Source organism: Amaranthus tricolor, chromosome 14 (genome assembly GCF_026212465.1).
Source record: "Amaranthus tricolor cultivar Red isolate AtriRed21 chromosome 14, ASM2621246v1, whole genome shotgun sequence".
Classification (NCBI taxonomy): domain Eukaryota; kingdom Viridiplantae; phylum Streptophyta; class Magnoliopsida; order Caryophyllales; family Amaranthaceae; genus Amaranthus; species Amaranthus tricolor.
In genome coordinates, this window is record NC_080060.1 from 785,996 (window position 1) to 808,587 (window position 22,592).

Sequence of the window (22,592 nt, forward strand, 5' to 3'; positions counted from 1 at the left end):
TGAGACAAATTATCTCAATAATATATGTCGTTGACTAAAACTCTATAATTATTGAATTATAATAATTATATAGTAGAAAATAAAAATGAGTATTCGGTCTATTTTATATCACCGATGACTGTACCTTATATCTCAGTATGTCTATTCCTTTAATTGTACAAGTGTCCACTAGCGTAAGGCAAAGAATGCCATGTGTTTACATAACTAATTCTTCCACTCTCTATTTGTGTATAAAAGGCATAAAGCTCCTTAATTCTAGTATGCTTATGTGCTTTATTTTTATCTACAAAATAAATGAAATAGAAAAATGGAAAATATGGCCCAAGAACAGCCCAATAGAGAATCAGGAAGCCCACAACATCAAAAGCCCATTAAGCATGGTAATGTGTTTAATGTTTCGGGTCAAGTAGCAGATAAACCCATTTTATCGGGCGATCCGACAGTCATAGATTCTGCTGAGAAAATGGTTACGGGTCATAGCCCACTTAGTAGTCCAGCTTCCCTTGTTGACCCTAAAACCCACCGGACTACCGAAGGTATTCGGGTCACTAAGTCTGATGATGGTGGTAATCGGGTTGTTACTGAATCCGGTGATGATGTCGTAGGGTATCTTTCTCATACTTGTTTTTTGGATTAAAGTGAAATAAATGTATTGTATTATGAATTTATAGAGAAATGGAGGGAATATTAGCTTTTAATAATTAATTTATAGTAGTATTATTAATATAACCATCAAATTTTAATTCCATTTGAAAATTTACTAGTCACTAAATTTTACAAGAACCATGTTCTCTAGATAATGCTATTATGTGATCATATTTTTTTTGTCAATTTTATTTGAACTTAATAATAAAATTATGCTAATCATTAAAAATTAATAATAATAAAGTTATGCTAAGATTATTTTAAAAATTTATGATTAAATTATGCGTTTTTTTAATATTATTGTGTCTAAGTATATTTTACGCTATTAGTAGGACATTTAAGTATATTAATTAATTGATTAACTTGTTCAAAGTTCACATATCCTTACAATCACTTCTATTTAGATTTTTTTTACGAGTAACGCTTTGTCAATGTTATTAGTATGTAATTTAGGGCATGATTAGTTCTCATTAAAAAGTTTTAATTACTAATAATGAGTTTTAATCGGTTAAAAAGTTTTTAGCATTAAAAAATTACAATCAGTAAAAATTAACTTTAATCAGTATACATTGGTTCCAATAAGTAAATATAGTTTCAATTAATAAAAATAATTGTAAATTTGTAATTAATAACTAATTTTCAATCTGTAAAAAATTAATAAGTTAAATATTGGTGGAGTTGTTAAGATGAAGAGCACAGTTGCTCGACTCAATCAAACAAAGGAGTAGATTTTATTTAAAGTTAGTCCACATAAAAATAAATTATATCAAATTAAATATGTGTGGCATGCATGTGACAATCTCACATGTATTAAATTGGATTTGTAAAATATGAATAGTATATGGTTTATTTATCATTTTAAAATTCTATATGATCAAATATTTCACACTAGAAAATGTCAATAACGCGATAATAAAAATCAAATCAGATGAGACCAAGTCAAATTAAAATATTACAAATGCAAAGAGCATAACCTTAGTATTATAGGAAGAAAAGTCAATTACCATAACACATTGGGAAGAAAATTATGTGATTGCAGAGAACTCGATTGTGTATACTAAATAAGAGTTTTTCATTCCATTTACAAAAAAGGAAGGGGCCACACATACACCATCATATCTAAACAAAGTACTCCTACACATAACTCTACATTATGGCCCCCTTTCATCTATGCAAAATGATATGGCTACCTAATCCGGACCATTCAAAGAAGCATCCAGTTCTTCCAAGGAATATACAATCATCAAAAGTCGACAAAATTAGTGTTCGAACCACCGGATCATGGTGCGGGTGCCCCCTAACATTCCATTCCGAAACACAGCATAGCTCGGTTCTGCAAAAAGTCGTGGACTTTCGATGTGTTGATAATTGTAAAAAATTTGGTCAGAAACCTACATGTGAGGAAATATTAACGGTTAAGGAACCATTGAAAAGAACGCGATCAATCAGTCGCTACCAGGGAATGGGATAGTCAAAGGGTCTAAGACCCTACCCGAACCCAGGTAGACCCTACCTCAAGGGTTTGAGTCTGGGTCTAATAGAAAACTCAAGGATCCAATTTTCTAGACCCTTAAGACTAGGGTCCGGATCTGAACCCAACCCTAAAAGAAGGTTCCATTAAGGTCGAGTCTAAACCCAACCCGAACCCTAAAATGCACATCCCTAGTCGCAATTGGATGAAATGCAAGAGTTCTTCTATACCTACAAGACTCGAATTCTCGGCCTTGCCGTAAAAATACTGAAATCAGTAAGCCATCATGATACTATCAATACACCAAAATGTACACAAATAGGGTGAAGATATGGATATATAGGAAGAAAGAAGATAAGACGGAACTTCATACAACAGCGGACAAACTTCAGTCAATGATCGAGGTGTGATGGTGAACTGGTTTTGGTCCTTGAAACTGCCAACTAGGGTATCTGTACACTGGCATATCTATTTTCACCTTCACATCTTCTCCTTTGATCTATGACTTCATTGAACCAACCTGCAACATACATTGTTTGTATCAATGCAACGTACAAGAAAAGTCTGATTGATCGTTTCAAGGAATAAAGGGGAGTCGCGGTTTTCAGACACTTGATATACTCGATGAACCCTCCAGAGGAAACTAGGGCAGAAAAAGGGATCAAGCTCTAGACTACAGAGATTTTGTAAGCTGGTTTATAGGCATGATTGTACGATCCGATTTTCATCAGAAAGAGTTAACGATGTGAATTTCTGATATCTATTGACTAACACTAAAGCTTCTGAATGAGAGGTGTTCAAAACAGATCCGATGATCCGATATTTACCCGACCATAGAACCGGACCCGACTTAACCACACTTCAAAATGAATTTAAAATAATGTAAAAATCAATGTGGACATAAGACCCAATTTTGAACCGACCTAAAACACCTGAATCGAAATTGACACGATGACTCGAATAAACACCTCTATTCTAATAAGCTCATATCGCTCCTTACCGTCTCTATTTCCAAATCCAAAAAAAATAAACCGCTACTTCAAGTAGCGGTTTGGCCCAATGTCCAAACCACTATTTGTAGTAGCGGTTTACAGTATTAGAAATTCGCTATACAAGACCGACATTCCAGCTAGCGGATTACTATTACACAACAAAAAAAAGGAATTCGGGATCAAATTCAGTATCAGATGGAATGAATGAAGGTTATTGTATTCAAAGTTCAAACTCAATCAAATGAGGTCTATTATTTAGATATAGAAGAGTATTACCTTGGTGATGCCACAGCCATTCACTATACCAGCTAAACAGCTCCCATCGGCAGCAGAGGTAATATTACAGGAGGAATCAGAAGCGACCTGCGCAACCTCAGCGCACGCTAACAGTGACTGAGACTCAGATTTGGTCGGCAGTTGAGTTTCAGCAGGAAGGGAGCTGTTATTGGAGACCAATCTGTGCGCTTTAATCGTCTCCTCGTCAGAGCATTCTTCCGCTTTAGTATCTTCTAGAAGGTTATCATCTCCTTGTGTCTCAAGGTCAACTGGTTCTTGACCTCTTAGTCCGGAAAGAGGGACGGTACTCATTGCAGTAAAAACGATATTTGAATTGGACAGCAAGCTGTTGTTGCTCTCAGCGACGTTTCCCTCCAAATTCAAGTCCGGGTTCCTTTTCCTTTCCTCAGAACTTTTGACCGTTGTAGAATCCCCATTCTGATCACTGTCACTTTCAACAACACAACACCCCTTAACATTAGTTAGACCAGAAGAACTTGATGTACTTTTCGCAACTTCATCGGAATTAATAGCTTCAGAACCACCAGGATGGACACGAGTAATCTCATCAGACAAAGATTCGTTTTCCGCAATCAAATTCAAATCGGGATGCAAGGTCCGAACTTGAGAAGAATTTATGACAATATCAGAATTATTCCTGCTTGGAAAACTCTTATCTTTTTGGTCATCCGTTCCACTTTTCACTTCATCTTCACCAAGGCTCTCGGCATTAAAATCATGAACTACATGTCTTTCTTCTGAAGAAGAATCGGGAACAGTAGGAGCAACACAATTTAAGTCGAATTTACCGTTCAAACAACCATCATCAACCTCAGGTTTATCAGCATCCGTTTTATCACCGCCATCATTTAGATGATCATTCTGTGAAATCCCAGAGTTCATTTCTTTCTCTGATTCAAAATCAGAATATGAAAAAAAAAATCAGTTACTCGTTTTTAGACGGCTATATGATAATTATTCTTGTTAACGAGAACTTTATATCTAAATACCGACCTGTTGAAGCTGTACTGATCACAGCAAACTGTTGGTCTAAAATTGGTTTCTGCAGCATATCCGTATGCGCAAATACCAGCACATTCATTGACCTCATAGCCTCCCTAACAGATTCTTCAAGAGGCTTGAAACCAAATACTGAAGTCCATGTGTGCAGAAGTTCAGGAATAGCAGGAATAACCAACTTCTCTATCTTCAAAGAGCTAAGAGCCTACAAAATGTAAAAGCAATTACAATTTAGTACTGAAGAATACCTTTACGACCTGTTTGGTAATCGGTACTAGATGGTGGGAATGGTAACGAAAGTTAGTGTAATTTTTATAGAAATACTCTTCACAAATTTTGGTCATTGCTTATTCCCCTTAAACAACCTCATTTTCTTCACAAAAGTCATTCCAATGCATTATTATTTGAACATGTGGTATTAGGTGGTAATGGAAATTTGTGAACAAAAATACCTTTTTATGATCAAATTTTCATTACCATAGGAATGACATGATACAAGTCATGAAAATTTACACCACAATCCATTTCCATTAACACTATTAGTACCATTAACTAAACAGACCGTTAATTCTGGGGTAAGGTGAATATCCCCTACAGGCAAGAGAAGAGAGGAAATGGATCTTCTGCAGGTGGTAAGAATCGAACCCCTATCATAAAGGTGGAAGAAAAAACCAACATCCTGAAGAGTAACATAATGCAAGACTATATGAAGTTAAATCAATGCTAGATTGCTAATAGATATCTAAAAGACAGCAGTGAACTCCAGAAAAGTTCCTATTATCCTCAAAATACAACATGCCACCATTGTAAATGCAGTTCCTGCATGAAGCCTTCTCAAAAAGCACAGGAAATCCATCAGTCTTTTCTACTCAAAACTGAGTGTAGTTATTCGTTTTGAGATAGAAAAATCTCCAAGATTTAAAAGGATATGGTCTAAGTGAGTAAGTGTGAGACAAGATGAGAAAAATATTTCCCTTAAATAAATGGAATATCGGAGACAGGCTAAATCTTTAGATGCTAAATTCAACAAATGTTCTAGCCTTCATCTAGTACCCAAAGTGTTTATGATAAATAAAATATTGAAAGCCAGTAAAAAGAATATGTTGATAATTAGGAAACATATCTACACATTTAACCACGTAAAACCTCGATGAATGTCAAATCAAATACTGTTATGAATGGTAGTATACTAATGTGATTATAAATGATAGTATACTAATGTGTGACTTGAGTGCACATTAAAGGGTTGAATTCATGTGTGTGACTCTTGAGTTGTGGAATCCAAAAGGGTGTAATAAGGTGAAGAGTATTCATGGGAATTATTGGTGTTAATGAAGATTAAGGTGAAGAGTCTCATGTGTGTGACTCTTGAGATAATGCCTTTTCAAGTTCTTAGAGTTATTTCATAGTATTCATTACCCTAAATTAACTATGTATTTATGTGAGCCATTCATCTTCAAGTACCTAGCACTATAAATAGGGCTCTCATACCCACACTTCAAGTATGTAAAAACACATCAAACACAACCCTTAAGCCAAACACATAGCCTATTGTTGTTATCTCTATCTCAATTGTAATTCTTCATATTGAAGTGTTGTTTGTATTCATTTGATATAATATAAACATAACTACACACCACGGAGGACGTAGCCATCATTGGGTGAACCTCCTTAAATTTTTGTGTCCTTGTTTGTTACTTTGTCAAACTTATTTTTGCTCATTGTTGTTTGTTCTTAACATCGTAAGTATTTGGCGATCGTTTTCAAATACATTACACAATAACCCAAAATGCCATCAATCACACCCAAAAAAATAAAGAACACCCAAAAGGACAGCTAATTAAATACATTCAGCTAATCGAAACCCTACTATATATGTTTTCCAACTAGTAGTGGCTCGGAAACTCACCTGTTCTATAGCAGTTAGTAGCCGTCTACACATTCCTTGGCGCCTGTAAGCATTGCGTGTCCCAATGAATGGCATTTCTGCTAGCTGACTGCCACGAATTCTGCTCGAAAGCAAAAGAGATGTAAAGGTTGGTATTGTTCATAAATCATCATAGTTATAAGAGGCAATATATAAGAAAGCACAAGTGTCGTATGTTCCTAGCTACATCCGCAAGGGGGAAAAAGGCGATCATAATTTAAGCTATATACACGTCAGCACTCAGCGCCACAGGCTGACATGAAACAAAAATTCTGAAATTTCATAACTTTCCATCCTCAAACCGGTTAATCAGCCCATTTGGATATCGTATCATCCTATTCAACAAAGACAAATCAGTCTAAAAGAAATTTAGGAAAGAAAGTTGTTTCACCAAAATCTCTTATACTTGAAGGGTTTGAAAGACAAGAATTAATACATTCATATATCAACATAAACCATGTTTTTCAAGCGTAGAGGTCATCATGTATGCACGCCTTTAGTTTTACATGATACATAACATATTTGAGTAGATGGAACAAAATCTTTTGGGTAAAAATCCTAAAATGTCATCGTTAAGAGAACAGATCGAAAAGGAGCAGAAATAAAAAATGTTGGAAATAAATTATACAATGTTCTATTTCTACAACATAGGAAACTATAAAATAAGCGATAACATAGGTGATATACGACATAGGAAACTATAATAGAAAATAAAAGCATAGTAGCATTATTTACTGTTTTGCATTTAAACAATAAGCTACAAATATAAAAAAATTCGACGGGAGCAAACAAGTTAATCAAGGATCATTCATGGAACAAGGTAGCTGAAAGGAAAGTTTTGGCTGGATTAAATTTGCATCGTTATTTCGATAAATGTTTCATTAATAGTTATTGTACTTGTAACTGTAATCTAGGAATCAAATATCCTCTTAATGATCTAGGTAATATTTTCATCCATGAATTCATTGTATTATGTTACTATAATTTAGGGAAATTTCTCGTCCTAGTTCTTCATATAAACTCCTACAATGTATCTGAAACTTATTAAAAGTACCATGCTAATCCCTTCAAAGTCATATCATTCTACACACCCTCGTCATCATTCTTATAATTTTCTTTTGTATCTCATTATTTATGCCTTGAACAATTTGTGGGTGTTCTGCATTAAATCATTATCGTTTATTAAACTAACTGTATTTACAAAGAAAGAAATGTCTTAAAATCAGAATCTTAATATTATGAGTTTTACTCATATCATATAATTAAGATCCCTTTTCCAAATCATCCCTTTTCCGAATCATACCTTTCCTAACCTATTTGAGTCTCCTGCAACTCCAGGGAATTCATTTGTGAAAGCTTATCATTTTCTCTTAAATTCCATATGTAGCAAACGACCAAATTCAATCAGCGCAGAGTTGTTGTAACATCATACAAATTGTTAGTATTACCATAAAACCTTTCCAATACCTTAGATTAGCATTATTTTTCTTTCCAAAAGAATTCGATTTGTACCTTCAAAACATCAAACTACTCATATATTATAATGTGATTCATCAATCGAGTATCATTGTTGCATTCTCCAATTATACTTCCTTCGTTCTTTCTAATTTGTATCATTTTTCCCGTAAAGCTCTTACATCATTGGGAGAAATTGTGCAATTAAAGCCAGAGGAAGTATTGTATAGCAGAAAGAACATCCAGTGCTTTAACTTATATATCCACAACACTATACGTATGTAACTAGGTGTATATAATTTTACAACCTTCTACATCATTTAACTTAGTTTGCTACATCCATACAAGAAATATAAAAAGGTTAAAACCTTCTTTAACATTGGCATCAATTGAATTTTTGTAGATTTTTATGTGGCGATTATCTTATAAACAGCAAATATACTCCATTGAGGTGATATATTTTTGGAAGTAAATGTAACCAATATGTCATTTCATAATGCCATATGGATCCTAAAAGGTGGGGCTTGGAGGGTCACGTGTACGCAATAAAAAAAATTCAGTATAGTTTCTCTAACTTTTTTGGAGAGACTACCCTCCTGAATAGTAGAAGGCTTGTAATCTTTTAGGAGATTTTAGGAGTTACAAAAAATAATACAAGCCACTCTTTTATACTTTCAGCAGTCAATTTCCCTATTAGCTTGATTAATTAACGAGCAATGGAGATTTTAGCATAGTTCTCAAATAGGTAAAAAAAAACAATTATAGAAGTTGCTTATTTCCATAACCAGATTACTGTTTAGCACGCCTCTCTTCCTCATTTCTGATCAAATTCATATTTCCTATCATAAAACCACTAATATATCTCCATGTTGCCTCCCCAATTTTTGTTATCACCTAAGGTTGCGTACATCTGACCCCTCAAAGGCCCAAAAGCCACTTAGGTGGGAGCCACTTACTCGCATAGGAGTAACTAAATGTTGTCCGGTTCCCAATCTTTAGTTTTTAGGTATGTACTAAGTTTCACAATGTCAACAAAGATTTTTACCAAAACCTTCTACCAATTGAACAGACAAGCAAACATCCAAGAATATAGAATTACCAAAACATTAAAAACGGCAATTCGTGTGAGTACATACATTCAAAAGAATAAATAAAGCAAGTCGTGTGAGTACATACAATAGGCAATAGCTATATTTTCTTGTTTGCAAGCTAACTTAATATATAGATGTAGACAGCACCTTGAAACACTGTCAAGTTCCTATAAATATACAGACACCAACCTGATGGAAGCTGCAGATATTACTTCATCTCCTTTCTCTAATACAACAGTATAATAGCCTCTAAAATTTAGCCGGCTAAAATTTGACCTGCATGAAAAACACAAAGACGCATCAATTGATATTAACCATGAGGAGTCCATAGCAGAAGGACAAATACTAGCAAGCTTCACAAACACCAATTTTGAGACACTCGGGCAAAGCAAAGAGCTCATATGGCCTGAAGCATACAAGGATAAAAATTTCTAGATGCAAAAGATGGAAGGGTGAAAAAATAAGCAGCAAAAGAAACAAATTCTTACCCACAGTTATAGACGACATGACGTATCATATTGATGCCACTTCTGGGGTCAATGATAGGCAAAAAGCATTCCTCCATAACAGAGAGAGCTACAGCGAGTTTGGAATTGTTTTGAATCTTTTGAGCTACTACGGTAACATAATCTGCTTTGTGGTCAGACCGTTGAAGTAGAGTCCATGAAAATCCATTTCCTAAATCATGTTTAGTGCCTAAAAGACAATCTAACTGCTCGGCTATCTGTACACAAGATTTTGGAATAAGTTTAGCACATCTACCAAATGAAACAGAATAAAATAACTAAGGCATATCGATTGTACGAAGCAGGAACCATATATTCCCATAGCACCCAGCAGAAGAACACACTATTGTAAGATTGAAAGACCTTCAGGTATATTCTAATAACTTAGAACTTATTTTTGAAAGAGTAAGAGGAACCAAGAATATGCTTAGCTATAGTACAATGATTAAAATTTGTAAGATCAACCCCATGGAAGCACTTCATTATAGACAGCTGCAGGAGTTTATTACAAGACAAAGAGGTTAGAAAACCTGTTCACATTTCCTCCCGCAAAAGTCTGGCTTTCCAAATTCGACGCACACATCATCCTCTTCACTAATACATGATCTGTGATCTACAATAACAAAAGCATAAGCTTATCATCAAAAGCTGCGCATTACAAAGATATGAAGCAATTATTGTACACAAAACAGTGGAACAGTACATTTGTCCTCGCACACACTGCAAGTAACCAACTGTAATGAGACTGCATCCAAATCATCTTCTTGAGCCGCTGTTGCACATTCACCACAAAACTTGCAAGTACAATAAGCACAATGCCATTCACCAGAAGGCAATTCCTGCATATGTAAGACAAGAATGTATTACAACCATATAAAAATGACTATTTTCTGCTTCCACTAACACCCTGGCTGCCAAATATTTACCATAATAACTAAAACACACATAACGTTGATGCTCAAAAAGCATCTGCCAAAAGAGAAAAAACCCTATAACAGGAAACGTGGATCAGATCAGAAATCTAGGATTTACCTAATTTAAGAATGAGATTTTTTTTCAAAATAAATCAAAATCATGGTTTAAGTTAATATCCACACAAAACTCCGCATAGCATCTGCCAATACCCTACAAGCAGCCACTAGCCATTAGTAGGATTTGTTTCCATAAGTAAATTTGTGCCATACATAAATAACCCGCTTAGAAATTACGATCAATAAGCTAATGGCAAGGATCAGTTTATTATCTAACAAAGACACTAAAATCTTACTTGCGCAAAGAGATTAATAATTGGCAACAATACTTCTGGTAATCTACAGCGGACTGTTTGTTTCTAACAAACCCCCAAAGAAAAACGGTATAAAGCCTCTAGAAAAATACATGATAACCTATGTTATTCGGACTCTACATTTTGCTTCACGTACCTGTGTCCCAATCCTTGATGCTCGGACATTGTTACGGCACTTAGACACTTCATTTTAGGCGTAAAATTGAATATCTAGACGTATCCAACATTTGGACACGTACCAGTGTCCGACATTGTACACGAGTCTAAGTAAAATAGATGACAACTAAACAAAAACAAAGCTAATACTGAAAATAACCCTTTTCATCTTCAAAGATTTACCTACTCAAGCAATACAGAGAAAGAAACAATGACCCAACAAGCCAGATACATTTTGGAGGGAAAAAACAAGAAACTATAAGAATAAGAATAAATCACACTAGAAGCAAGCATATAAAAATGCAGCCACATAAAAATGTGACGAAAACAACAATTAGTACCTCTATATTTAAGCAGTCCAAGTGAAATGTTGATGGACATCCATCACAGCACATCAAGTCCCCGCCGTCTCCACAGATGGCGCATGTATCATCATTCGGATCATCAGCATCAACATTTACACTGTGAAATCCCAGACGTCCGGTCTCCTCTTGTTTGTTCCAGGAGTCCAATTGGCACTGTAACAGTGAAGATCCATTTTCCAGGTACATATTTTCATAGGGTTTACAAAGGTTGATCCCGGCATGGTTCTCAAACTCATAAACAGACATTATTTCCTTGCAACAGAAACAACGAATTCCGTCTCTTGAAATGCTTCCCTCAAACACAGATTTAGTTTTACTACACTTCAAATAATGCACTTTTCCATCAAGTTTAATGGTACCCAAATCAATCATCCAAGCAAGAATACTGTGCTTTCCGATAGGAGCAAGAGCTTCATTGCTCTCTGAACTCGAACCCTGATTCGATCTACGCGCCACCAAGCCACACCGCCTTCTACCTGGTGTGCCATTCCGAATTGCAACTTTTCTTTTCAAAGCAACCTTGCGCCTTGCAGAACTCTTGATACTTCCAGCATCATCTTCATCAGAAGTATCATCATCCCCTTTTTGATTCTTCTTCTTGTTCTTGTCTGACCTTGTCTTCGATACAACTCTAAACAATTTGCTTAAAACCTCGTCTGGTAATGGGGTAAAGATGAAGTTAGGATCACCGGTTCTACCCTCTTCAGCTTCCTGCTGAAGTGTGAAGTATGCCTTAGTAACCGACCAGTGAGTTTTTCCCGCACGATTGACATATACTGCATCACTATATTCTCTGCCATTCCTAGGTCTGTGTTGAATTGTCCATCCTGCTCTTAAAAGCATATCTACTATTTGGTTACGGATTGAGTTCTTTTCAGCAGCAAGAGACCCAGGTGTATCTGTTTTCTTACGCTTAGCAGGCAAACTTTTATCACATAATGGAGTTTTTTCACCTTTAGAAGAGTTCTCAGCTATGTTTCTCTTCAAATCTAAGGGTATTTCCTTCACGGGTACATCATCCCCTTTATTTTTCCTAGCATCCTTCAGCCTATCCTTGTCATTCTTACTTGGGTCTGGACTTGCAACATCTCCCAATTCTTTCTTGGGTCGTCCACGCTTGCCCTTTTTCGGTTTTATTACTGATTTATTCCTTGTACCTTCATCAACTTCAGCCACATCTTCATCATCAACTTCAGAAAAAGAAACTTTCCTCCTCCTTTCAACAACTTCCTCTTCACAGTAATCTATAGATCTCTTCTGCCTAACACTTTTGCGAGATGGAGTTGAACTTCCAACAGACCTTTTGCTAACCTCACCAGCTTCAACTTCGACCTTATCAAGAATAACTTTATCCTCACCGCAATTTGATAACTTCTTCGGCCTTCCACGCCCATCCTTTTTTTTAACACTCATCTGAACTATCTTATCTTCATAATCAACCTTATCAGGAACAACTTTCACCTTTTCAACACAATTTGCAAGCTTCTTAGGCCTTCCTCGCCCATCCTTCTTTTTAACACGTGAAGCTGATCTGTTATTCAAATCTCCAATAGGATCAAGATTCTTCCTATGTCTTCCTTGTCCATCCTTCTTTTTAAAACTTGAAGTTGATCTGTCGTCCAAATCTTCACTCACCTCATCATCTTCATCGTCAACCTTGTAAGGAACAATGTTTGCCTTTTCAACACTACTGGCATACTTCCTAGGTCTTCCCCGTCCATCCTTCTTCTTGAAACTTGAAGCCGATCTTCTCTTCAGATCTTCACTCAACTGAACTATCTTACCTTCATCATTGACCTTGTCGGGAACAACGTCCTCATTTTCAACACACTTTGCATACTTCCTAGGTCTTCCCCGACCATCCTTCTTCTTTGAGCAAGAAGCTGACTTATCGTCCAAATCCCCATCTTCAACTCTAAGGACAGCCTTGACATCCATTACCGGAATTTCCACCTCTTCAGCACCACCTCGGCATAATTTAGGCCTTCCTCGCTTCCCCTTCTTCCCTGAACGTCTAACAGACTCATTATTCACATCTTCTTCCTCAGTAACAGATACAGCTTGGACACTACATGGCTCAACAAACACCACTTCTGGATGATCAACTGAATTCTTGTTCTTTTCACTATAACACATGTTTCCAGAGTCAACAGCTTCCGCTCCCAATTCATCATCGGCTCCTTTCTTCCTTTTCCTATGTGAAATCCTAACACCTATTTCATCGGTTTCCTCTCCCAAGCCATTAGCTGGCACAACTCTTGATCTCAAAATTCTAACTCGGCCCCGTTTAGCCTCCGATCTTAGTCTTTCACTCCTATCATCTTCATCACTGTGATTAGATTGCATAACCTTAGTAACTTCACGATCAATATCCACACCCTCTTCCCTACTCTCAACCATATGATCAATATCAACATTGTTACTAACAAAACTCCTCTCCGAATCCTTCTTCTTCACTTCCACATCTCTTTTATCATCGGAATCTTCACCACCAATCAACCCCTCAACTCCCATCTCCGTTTTCTCTCCGCCCACGACAATTTCTTCACCAATACTGCCAGAACAATCATCATTTTTCTTATCTTCATCACCTACTTTAGTCTCTAAACCTATCTCAACCTCAATTTCCTCACCTCCAATTTTCTCCCCTTCATTTTCAACTTCCATATCTAAACCCTCATCCTCACCAAACCCTTCCTTCTTACACACTAACCCATTTGACTTCCCAAGAATGAAATTCACTTTACTGCATAATTTTCCTCCTTCCTCATTCCCGACCTCATCTGTACTATCCTCTAAATTCAAATCAGGAATTTTAACCCTACTTAAATCCCCATCACTATGACTAAACTCAACTTTACCATCCTCCTTCCTAGAACTACTTGACCTCAACCCTTCTCTCATCTCATTCAACTACAAAAAACCCAACAAAAATCACCAAAACCTCTAAAAATTCAAACCTTTAAATCCATTACCTGAGTACAAATTGTCCAAAAATCAAACCTTAAAGCAGCAAAATTAAAATTTCAATCAATCCTCTACAACCCCAAATCTGAACACACTAAAATTGAAATTGAAAAATAAAATTAAAACCCACAATTAAAAATCCATTAAACTAACAAAAATAAGAAATCTGGCAGCAAAAACAGTACCTGAAATTACAACCCCATAAAGCAGCAGACGAATGCAGCAAAACCCATAAATTTAAATGCACCAAAACAAAAAGAGATTCAAACTTTGGAATCTAACCTTGACTTACAAAATCAATAAACCATCAAATGTTGGTTCAAATTTCTGGAGAGGAAAATAACGAGACGGGAGAAATGTGAAGAATGAAGATGGGTTTTTAATGTTTTTGATTTTGGGAAGTGGGTTTAAATCAAAAAGGATTCTTTTGCTTTCCTTTGCTTTTTTTTTTTTTTTATGTTGTGTGTTTTTGGGATTCCTGAAATTGGGCAAAATGCCTAGTGTTTGTTTAGAATACTAGGAGTAGAATGGACTGTTTTCTTAAGTCTTGTTGTACATAGGAAATAGGAATTGGGAAAAAATAAATTAAGGGTAGATTTGTAATTTCAAATTGTGTTTGTGTAAATTAATTTTGCAATTTTCCCTCCAACTTCTTATTTGGCTAAAATTGGCTCCATCTTCTTAACCTACTTTTGTCTCTCACTTGGTTATTGCTTAAAATTGAAATTTTAAAAATGGTGTTAAATATTTATTGGTCCTTTGTGGGACCTTTTAGAGTTTTACCTAGATATTTATAACTCAATTTAAATTGTCTTGTAATTTTGTAAAGGTTGACAATTGATATTACCATATTATGGGTTGACTAAATGGATTTTATTGTCTGTTTTCTAAGATTTGAATTTTAGTTTGTTGGTTAAATGAAAGTTAAAAAGAGCATTTATAAATAATTATTAGTTTTTGTATGTTAGTCTGTTATTTTAAAAAAATAATTAATAATATTTAATTTGTTAAGTATCTTTAAAAAAATTGACGACTTAATTTGCTAAAAATCCAACAAAAACGGCAATATTTATAATTCAAACAAACAATTTAATATAGTCAATCATTTGTCAAACATTCTATTATTGTTGATAATAATTGGATAGTTATAAGTCAAATTGGATTGAATTTAGTTAAATATGTACTTTAATCTATTTATTTTGAGTATACATATATTTTTAAGATCTATAATTGTTACACTAAGAACGAATGAGTTTAGCTACTAAAATCGAATCTTAAATTAGTTTTGACCTTTATTATTCTTACTATGTAATTGTTGTAGCTCTAATTTCTAAATAAGGTTGAAGTAGGTTTAAATATGTATACAATAAGGTCTAAATATTACTCATGACCAAGTCTAAAAGAGAAATAAGGTAAATTCAAGCTAAAAATACTAAACTTATATACAAATTTCAAAGCCATTTTTTTTACATATTTGATGGATTAGATTTTGTAAGTTGCATATAGGTCAATTATGGAATCAATCAAGTAAGATCTTCAACCCATGATTATTACTACTACTAACTCTTACTCAATGCTCCCTTTTCCAACCATTTTAGTATGTACTTTTGAGGATTACAATATAAACAGCATATACTTGTAGGAATTAAAAAAAAGTATTACTCCTAGGGATTTTTTTGGATATTATTTTACATATACTATAATTCTATATACAAATTTTTATTTAATGATTCATATAACTAATAAGTACTGATTAGTTGGTATTTGAGTTGTAACAATGCTCAATTTTTTTGTCCAAGGATTATCATTTATAGTAAACAATTTGTATATGAGATCAATCACTCAACAATTTATGATGTGCTTTATGAGACAAGCCACTCATTTAATGAGTAAGTATATGGAGTAACAAATGTCATATAATATACTCATTATTTGTATTTGTTACAACAATAATTTGTGAATTACATTTTTTAAATTTAGCGCTTTTGCGAATTACAGTTTTAACGTTTATTTTTTGTAAATTACAGCCATTAAAGTATCAAAATTTGCAAATTCAGACCAAAATACATAATTCCGATTGAATACATCATCAACTCAATCAAATTTATAACATATAGTGACACTGTGACATGTTATGATATAAAATACTACCATATTACCATTCATAATAAACTGAGTGAAGAAACACTCGATTTAGTGATAAAATTGGAATATGATTTATTGATTGAAAAACATGTATTGTCTCGATTAAAACACATATGTACTCCTGATACTTCTTATCATCATCATCATTATTATCATACCCAGTATAATCCTGATACTCTTGATAATTCTACTAGAAAAAATATAATTTGATTTTGGTTACTGTTTCCCTAGCCCTTCCTTCCTTAGCGAACTAAGAGCGTGTAACAAAAAAGAATAATCTAATAAACATTCATTCACAAAATGTTGTGAGAAACAGACTCTTCGAGAAAAGTATTAGATATATGGGTTAAATAGCCCTTAAATACGAATTATAAGAAAATAAAAATGTGAGTTTTTTATTTTAAAGTCGTCTCTTTGAGAGATGGTGTCTCACAAGAATAGTCAATATTCATTATTCATTTTGCATCGATATTTTAAAACTATTGCCTTTGTGCTTTCATATTGTACCTATAACCTATTTCAATATAAGTGACATTTAGCAAAAAAAATTAGTTGAAAAATAAGATAAAAATAAATAGATAATAAAAATAAATATAATAGTGATGAAAATAAATAAAGTTTATGAATAAGATTAAAAAAAATAAAACTATTACTTAAAAAATGACATGACATCACAGGTGCAACATATCATAGAATTGATATGATCATTTCCAATTTTCCATATGGCGCGTTTATAAATGGAAGCAAAAGATATCAGATCGCAAAAGATACTCTTATCGGCACAAGTTCCGACTGTGAAGCACCAAATCCACACTATACACGAATGCAAGAGCAATAATACCAATTTATATGGTAAAAGTTACAAGCCGTTAAGTTGAATTAGATTTGAGTTAAAGTTATATATAAAAAAGTCAGAAGTTTCTTAAGTCAAACCTAACCTATATGAAGTAGTTTTTATGAAAAACAAAATCCTAACATGACAACTGTCAGGCCAATTCAATTTTGACTCACTTAACTTATTTAGAGTTTTTTTTTTTATTTTAAATTTTTGTACATTAATTACACATTTAATCCCTCCATCCCGCTCAATTTGTATCAATTTGTCATTTTAATCTGTCAGGTTTGTTACATTTGAGCTCCTATAAGTAAATGTGAACATAAATTTTGCCTAATGCAAACAAACAATTTGGGATGTGATTGAAAACAAGCACACGAGCGAAAATCAATACTTTTGCTACCCCAATGATAGTAAATAGAGCTAAAATTATCATAAAGGATTAGTAACCGGACAAAACTTTGATCAAACTCTCAACAAAAGTTTAAAGTAAAAACATTATCGTAGCTTAGTCTCAAAATCCTTCACTATATCTACTATTGCTAATAGGGTAAACAAGAAAGAGCACCAGCGAGGGCTAGGAATATAGACGACAATAGAACCATAAAGGAAATTGCTCCACCGGTGTATACAGCATCGTCAGCTTCGTTGACATCTTACTTCTTCTTGCCAGCCTCTGCTGCTTTTGTCTGCCGAAAATACAAAAACCGCGGAATGGGTATCAAATAAATTTGATACAAAGGGTATCGTAGGAGAAATTACACAGCAGAATGTTCAGTCTTACCTTCTTAATACCGCGGATCTTCTTGGCCCTGTTCTTTCGCTCCTTCATTTGTTTTCTTGACTTCTCGATCTTGGTGGCCAATCCATTCTGCAAGCAAACAAGAAATAGAGAAACAAATAAGAAGGGAAAGATACTAAAGAAACAGTGAACACAACACAGTCTAAAGAAAGTATCAGCATAATTACCCTGATAAGCCTGTACTTGGGCTCATACTTCTTTGCACTGTCTACAGAATCATAAATCAAACCGAACCCAGTTGATTTACCACCTCCAAAATGTGTGCGGAACTTAAAGACGAAAATGGAATTGGGATCATTTACATCATACAACCTTGCCAATTTCTCCTTCAACTCAGCCTTGAAAAGAAAGGAAATTCGGCAAACTAATAAGATCTCAAATGAAAGAATGGAACAACACAACTATAAAACTCTTTATCAGAAACTGTCCACTTTACTAAAATAATTCGAAAGAAAAACAATATCTTCCAATGTTAACCCAGTGTAATTTATAATATCAATAAACTAAGATTATTATTTAGAATCTTTATGCAAAAAGGACACAATTATGTACATAAGCCATCAGCAGCAAGTGATGAACACTAAAAAAACTAACAGGAGTATTTCCTAATCAGCAATGGATTTAGAACTTTGTTCAATTGGAAATTTACTAATGTCCTCAAAACAGATAGGTCTCGGTGAAGCTAAAGTCATTCACCATTCTCAGGTAAATAAAATATCATCACGAAAAATGATGGGGTAAACTTTTTCAACAAGAAGATTAATATACATGGCAAAGATCAAAACAATAAATTATCACTATCAGCAAGACGAGTGTCATCTCTAAGAGAGTAGTTAATGGTAACCAGACACTTTGGCAGGAGGGGAGAGATACAGTTAAAAACTTAATTGATGAGAAACTAGAAAAAATTGGTCTTCCCTTTGGTCTTTGTGAAGACCAATTAACAAAACCAAACGTAAGAGTGAACAGAATTAAAACAATAGGAAGACTAGAACTATTTGGTCACCACTAAAGATGCTCAAATAAAGATGAGATACACCCTTCAACGAAAGATACTTCCATAATGTTTCAAGGATTCGTCAAAAATTACTTAAAAGCGTACAATAACAAAAACAACGTATCGTCCATCAGTATGATGATAATTTACCAAATTTGTTTCTACCAACCCATATTAACGACACAAAATTCGAATAAGCACCTAGATCAACCACAAAATTAGCAAAGACCTGATTTTTTTTGTTCAACAAATCAAAAGACATACAAACACAATCAGAAACGCAATTCAATAATCTGGCAACTTAGTGTTGATTAATCTAATAGGAGTAATAGACTAAAGTAAATAACAAATATAAAAACATCGAAAGAATTGATACCTTTGAAACATTGGCGCGGCCAGGGTGAAGAACATCAATGATCTAAAATGTGAACAAAAAAAAATCAAAACGCAATCAGGTTTTGATAAATCTATAGCCCGATTAAAATGGGGATGGAAAAACAAAAAAACTTACAAATTGCTTCCTGGAAAGAAGACGATTAGTCATGAACTTGCGAGTTCTGATAGTAACTGCCTTGTCCGCCATTGTTGTTTTACACTCTAAATCTCTCCCCTCACTTCTCCTCCAATGGCGGCTGCTAATTCCAAATTCTAGGGTTCACGAAATAGAATGATGCCGATATAGCTAGGTTTTTGTATTTGTGTTTGTGTTTTCAGTTGCGTACGATTTGGGTCTTTTTCTGCTTTTGGGCTTTAAACTGGGCTGTTGTTGCATGAAAAAGTGAAAAAAATAAGACATTTGAATAACTTATTTCCTAAAATAAGCTTCGTGAAAACTTATTTCTGAAAATAAGCGTCCGTACATCCAGACCAGAGTTTTGGATAAATCGCTGTTAGTAACAGCGAAAGAAGGAAAAAAAAAATTAAAATTGGCTAGGTCCTTTAATTTTTTTTTTTTTTTTTTACGAAGTAAAGTAGCCGTTGTTAATTAGAAAAATAGCCGTTAGGAACTTGAAAATAGTCGTTATAATGATGTTCTATAAATAGCTCCTTCATCTCCCATCCTTCATTATATCAATTCTACATCATTCTTCTTCTCTTAATTTCTAAAGGTAACATTATGTATTATGTTAGTTTTACTTTTAATTTTTAAATGTTAATATAATTTTTGAAAGTTCATTTATGTTACTATATTATATGTATTATGTAGATGTCAAAGGAGCATTGTATTGAAGAGCTTTGTGATTGTGGTTATGAAGTTGAGATTAATACAGATTGGAGCGACTTTGATCCAGGGCGTGAATTTGTTGCTTGCCCTTTCTACTTGGTTGACGGATTAGGATGCACATACTTTAGATGGATTGCTCCGGAGGGTGCGAAATGGCAAAAGAGTTAATAATACGGCTTGAAAAGGAAAAAAAAGAGCTCAAAGATGAGGTATTTAATCTAAAGAGACAAATGGATGATATGGCGCATAGGAAAGAAGAGACTGAAAGGATTATGAGAAAGTTTAAGAAGCCTTGTTAGTTAGCGACGATAGTTTAACTTAACGAATGAAGTATGTAATTTGATATGAATTTGTTGAACATGATTGCAATTGTGTTGAATGTCCGATAGCAACATCCGTATTTGAATATGATTGGTTGTTTGTTTTTGATTAAATTCATACTACATTCTTGGCGGAATGATTCATCGCCGAAAAGTCTGAGTACTTAACATCAAGGCAACGATAATAAACGTTTGCTAATACGATTAAAATATATACATGTACACATATATTACAAAGTATACACAAAAGTCAATATGTTACAAATTCTGAATATGTACAAGTGTTGAATATATACAAAATGTCACTAATCTTCAAAATATACAAAAACTATTGTAATGCTAATCCTCCTCCTGTACCCTGTCTAATTGTGACGGTTTACGACGCCTCCTACGATAGTAAGATGCAGTCGCATGACGCTCGGGTAGGGGAGGGGATTGATAGTGTGATGATGTGGCACCCTGTGAGGACCCGACACCGTAGTCCGGGCACGTTAAGTCAACCTCCTCAAGATGAACGTCGGCATGATGAGGAGATGAACCGCACTCGTACGTAGTGGTGTCGGGCGCAGTCAATTCCGGAATGAATTGTTGAAACTGCGTCCCTCGGAGTATGCCTTGGGCAATCTCCCGTACGGGCTCCTCTTGGGAGGAGCTGATGACTGATGCAATGCCCTGTGCCTGCAGTAAGACTTAAGTATTAATGAAATGTTTAAAGTGTAAGTTGTATGGATAATAATCAATGTTGAAGAATACTTACAAAGTGTATCATCGTCGGTGCTGCGGGAGTGTACTAGGATGCCGCCATGATACCTCGTGGTGTCATCCATCGACGAGTAATGGAGAGGAACCACGGCATGTAATCCGCCGTAGTAGGTGCACCTGCGGCGTCGATCGGCGCACCTTGGGCCAACAGCTCTAGCCTGTGCTCCCAATGAGCGACATGGCGCCAGTTGACCTCTAGCCAGTTCTTGGGTTCCCGACCCTTGCGAGAGTGGTGGAGCTCCGCTTCTGTGTCACATGGAGGCGGGATGCCCTGTACCATCCCAAATTGGCGCAGTACGCGCTCAGGGAGATGCACTTCGACTATGTCGAAGCAGATCATAAGTACAGATGCTCTCCACGCCCCTGACAATATGCCCGAGTGCTGAGGCAATGCAGCGTATGCCTCAAGGGGGGTAAGGGTCCCATAGAAACTAAACGTGATAATTCGATTAATAAATTACTCAATGTGATACTTATAAAACAAGTTGTGGTGAAGTTGTTACCTGGTCAGCACGTAATAGATCGAGTTGATCGCGGTAGAACCCCACGCCCGATCCAGTGTGGGTCCTTGTTCGTCTTTCAAAGGACCACCGCGATCCATATGGCACATGTGGGGGAGGAAGCAGTGGTGGCGCAAATGCACCACGTCCCACACTCCTCATCGGTTGACCAATGAGAACATGCTCCCATGCCCAAAGCTATGAATTACCATTATAAGTAAGTAAACAAGGTACAACAATATATAATAAATGAAACAAAACGGTAACATGTAAACTTATTATTACCTGTAGAATAATCAGGGGCCCAGCGACCTTCTTCACGTTCTTCCGTGAAGCTTCACAAAGTCTCCTGTACAGATACGCTAGGGCTGCCGAACCCCAGCTGTACCCGGAGATGACCTCCCATGGCGCATCAAGCAACGTCAAGTATAATAGTTGTACTCGGTTGCCAGTCTTGTCGGAGAACAAGACAACACCAATCAGATAAAAGAGATACGCCCTAGCGTATCTCTCAACGGTGGCGTCATTAGCACCTTCAGGGAGTTGCGAGAAGTTTTGTGCAAGCCATGTTACGCGCAGGCTACTCCCTTTGGTTACCTCAGCCGGAGGTCGGACTTTTAATAGTCTTTGGACTTTGTCTTGCCAGCTTTCAAATTGGCGTGCATCGATTTGAAGTCTCAGTTCGGTACTCAACGTTCCTACGAATATGATACAATCTAACAGCGTCCAACAACGCATCCTTGTTATCAAACATCATACCCTTTCAAACTCTCCTTCGTCGGTGTAGGTTGTATCACAATCCCAAGACCTCCAAGAATTGTCCTCAATGTGTTCATCTAGAGGGAGAACC

The 22,592-nt window shown here is 35.4% G+C and overlaps 3 protein-coding genes across 15 annotated transcripts; 1 reads left to right on the forward strand and 2 right to left on the reverse strand.

Annotated features, from left to right (window-relative positions):
• Positions 1 to 307: 307 nt before the first annotated feature.
• LOC130800110 (late embryogenesis abundant protein D-34-like) lies at positions 308 to 637 on the forward strand. The gene has a single exon (XM_057663461.1). The coding sequence runs from the start codon at positions 308 to 310 to the stop codon at positions 635 to 637; it is 330 nt and encodes a 109-aa protein (XP_057519444.1).
• A 958-nt stretch (positions 638 to 1,595) lies between these two features.
• On the reverse strand, positions 1,596 to 14,677 carry LOC130800195 (uncharacterized). 13 transcript variants are annotated; one of them, XR_009039379.1, is made up of 11 exons: positions 14,342 to 14,677; positions 11,166 to 14,164; positions 10,087 to 10,222; positions 9,914 to 9,996; positions 9,366 to 9,601; positions 9,067 to 9,153; positions 6,314 to 6,413; positions 4,399 to 4,609; positions 3,385 to 4,295; positions 2,490 to 2,636; positions 1,596 to 2,036 (listed from the first exon to the last, which is right to left on the reverse strand). XR_009039379.1 is itself a non-coding variant. In XM_057663595.1 (10 exons), the coding sequence occupies exons 2-10, from the start codon at positions 14,091 to 14,093 to the stop codon at positions 2,616 to 2,618; spliced, it is 4,713 nt and encodes a 1,570-aa protein (XP_057519578.1). In that variant the 5' UTR covers positions 14,094 to 14,164; positions 14,342 to 14,677; the 3' UTR covers positions 1,596 to 2,615. The 13 variants fall into 13 exon arrangements, 4 of the variants coding, with proteins under 4 accessions (XP_057519578.1, XP_057519576.1, XP_057519577.1 ...); XR_009039376.1 differs by having other exon boundaries at positions 2,347 to 2,636; XR_009039378.1 differs by having other exon boundaries at positions 11,166 to 14,250.
• Positions 14,678 to 17,544: 2,867 nt separating this feature from the next.
• Positions 17,545 to 19,611, reverse strand: LOC130800197 (40S ribosomal protein S24-1-like). The gene is made up of 5 exons (XM_057663596.1): positions 19,447 to 19,611; positions 19,312 to 19,353; positions 18,106 to 18,276; positions 17,921 to 18,007; positions 17,545 to 17,825 (listed from the first exon to the last, which is right to left on the reverse strand). Exons 1-5 carry the CDS (start codon positions 19,516 to 19,518, stop codon positions 17,793 to 17,795), a joined length of 405 nt encoding a protein of 134 aa, XP_057519579.1. The 5' UTR covers positions 19,519 to 19,611; the 3' UTR covers positions 17,545 to 17,792.
• Between the last annotated feature and the right edge of the window lie 2,981 nt (positions 19,612 to 22,592).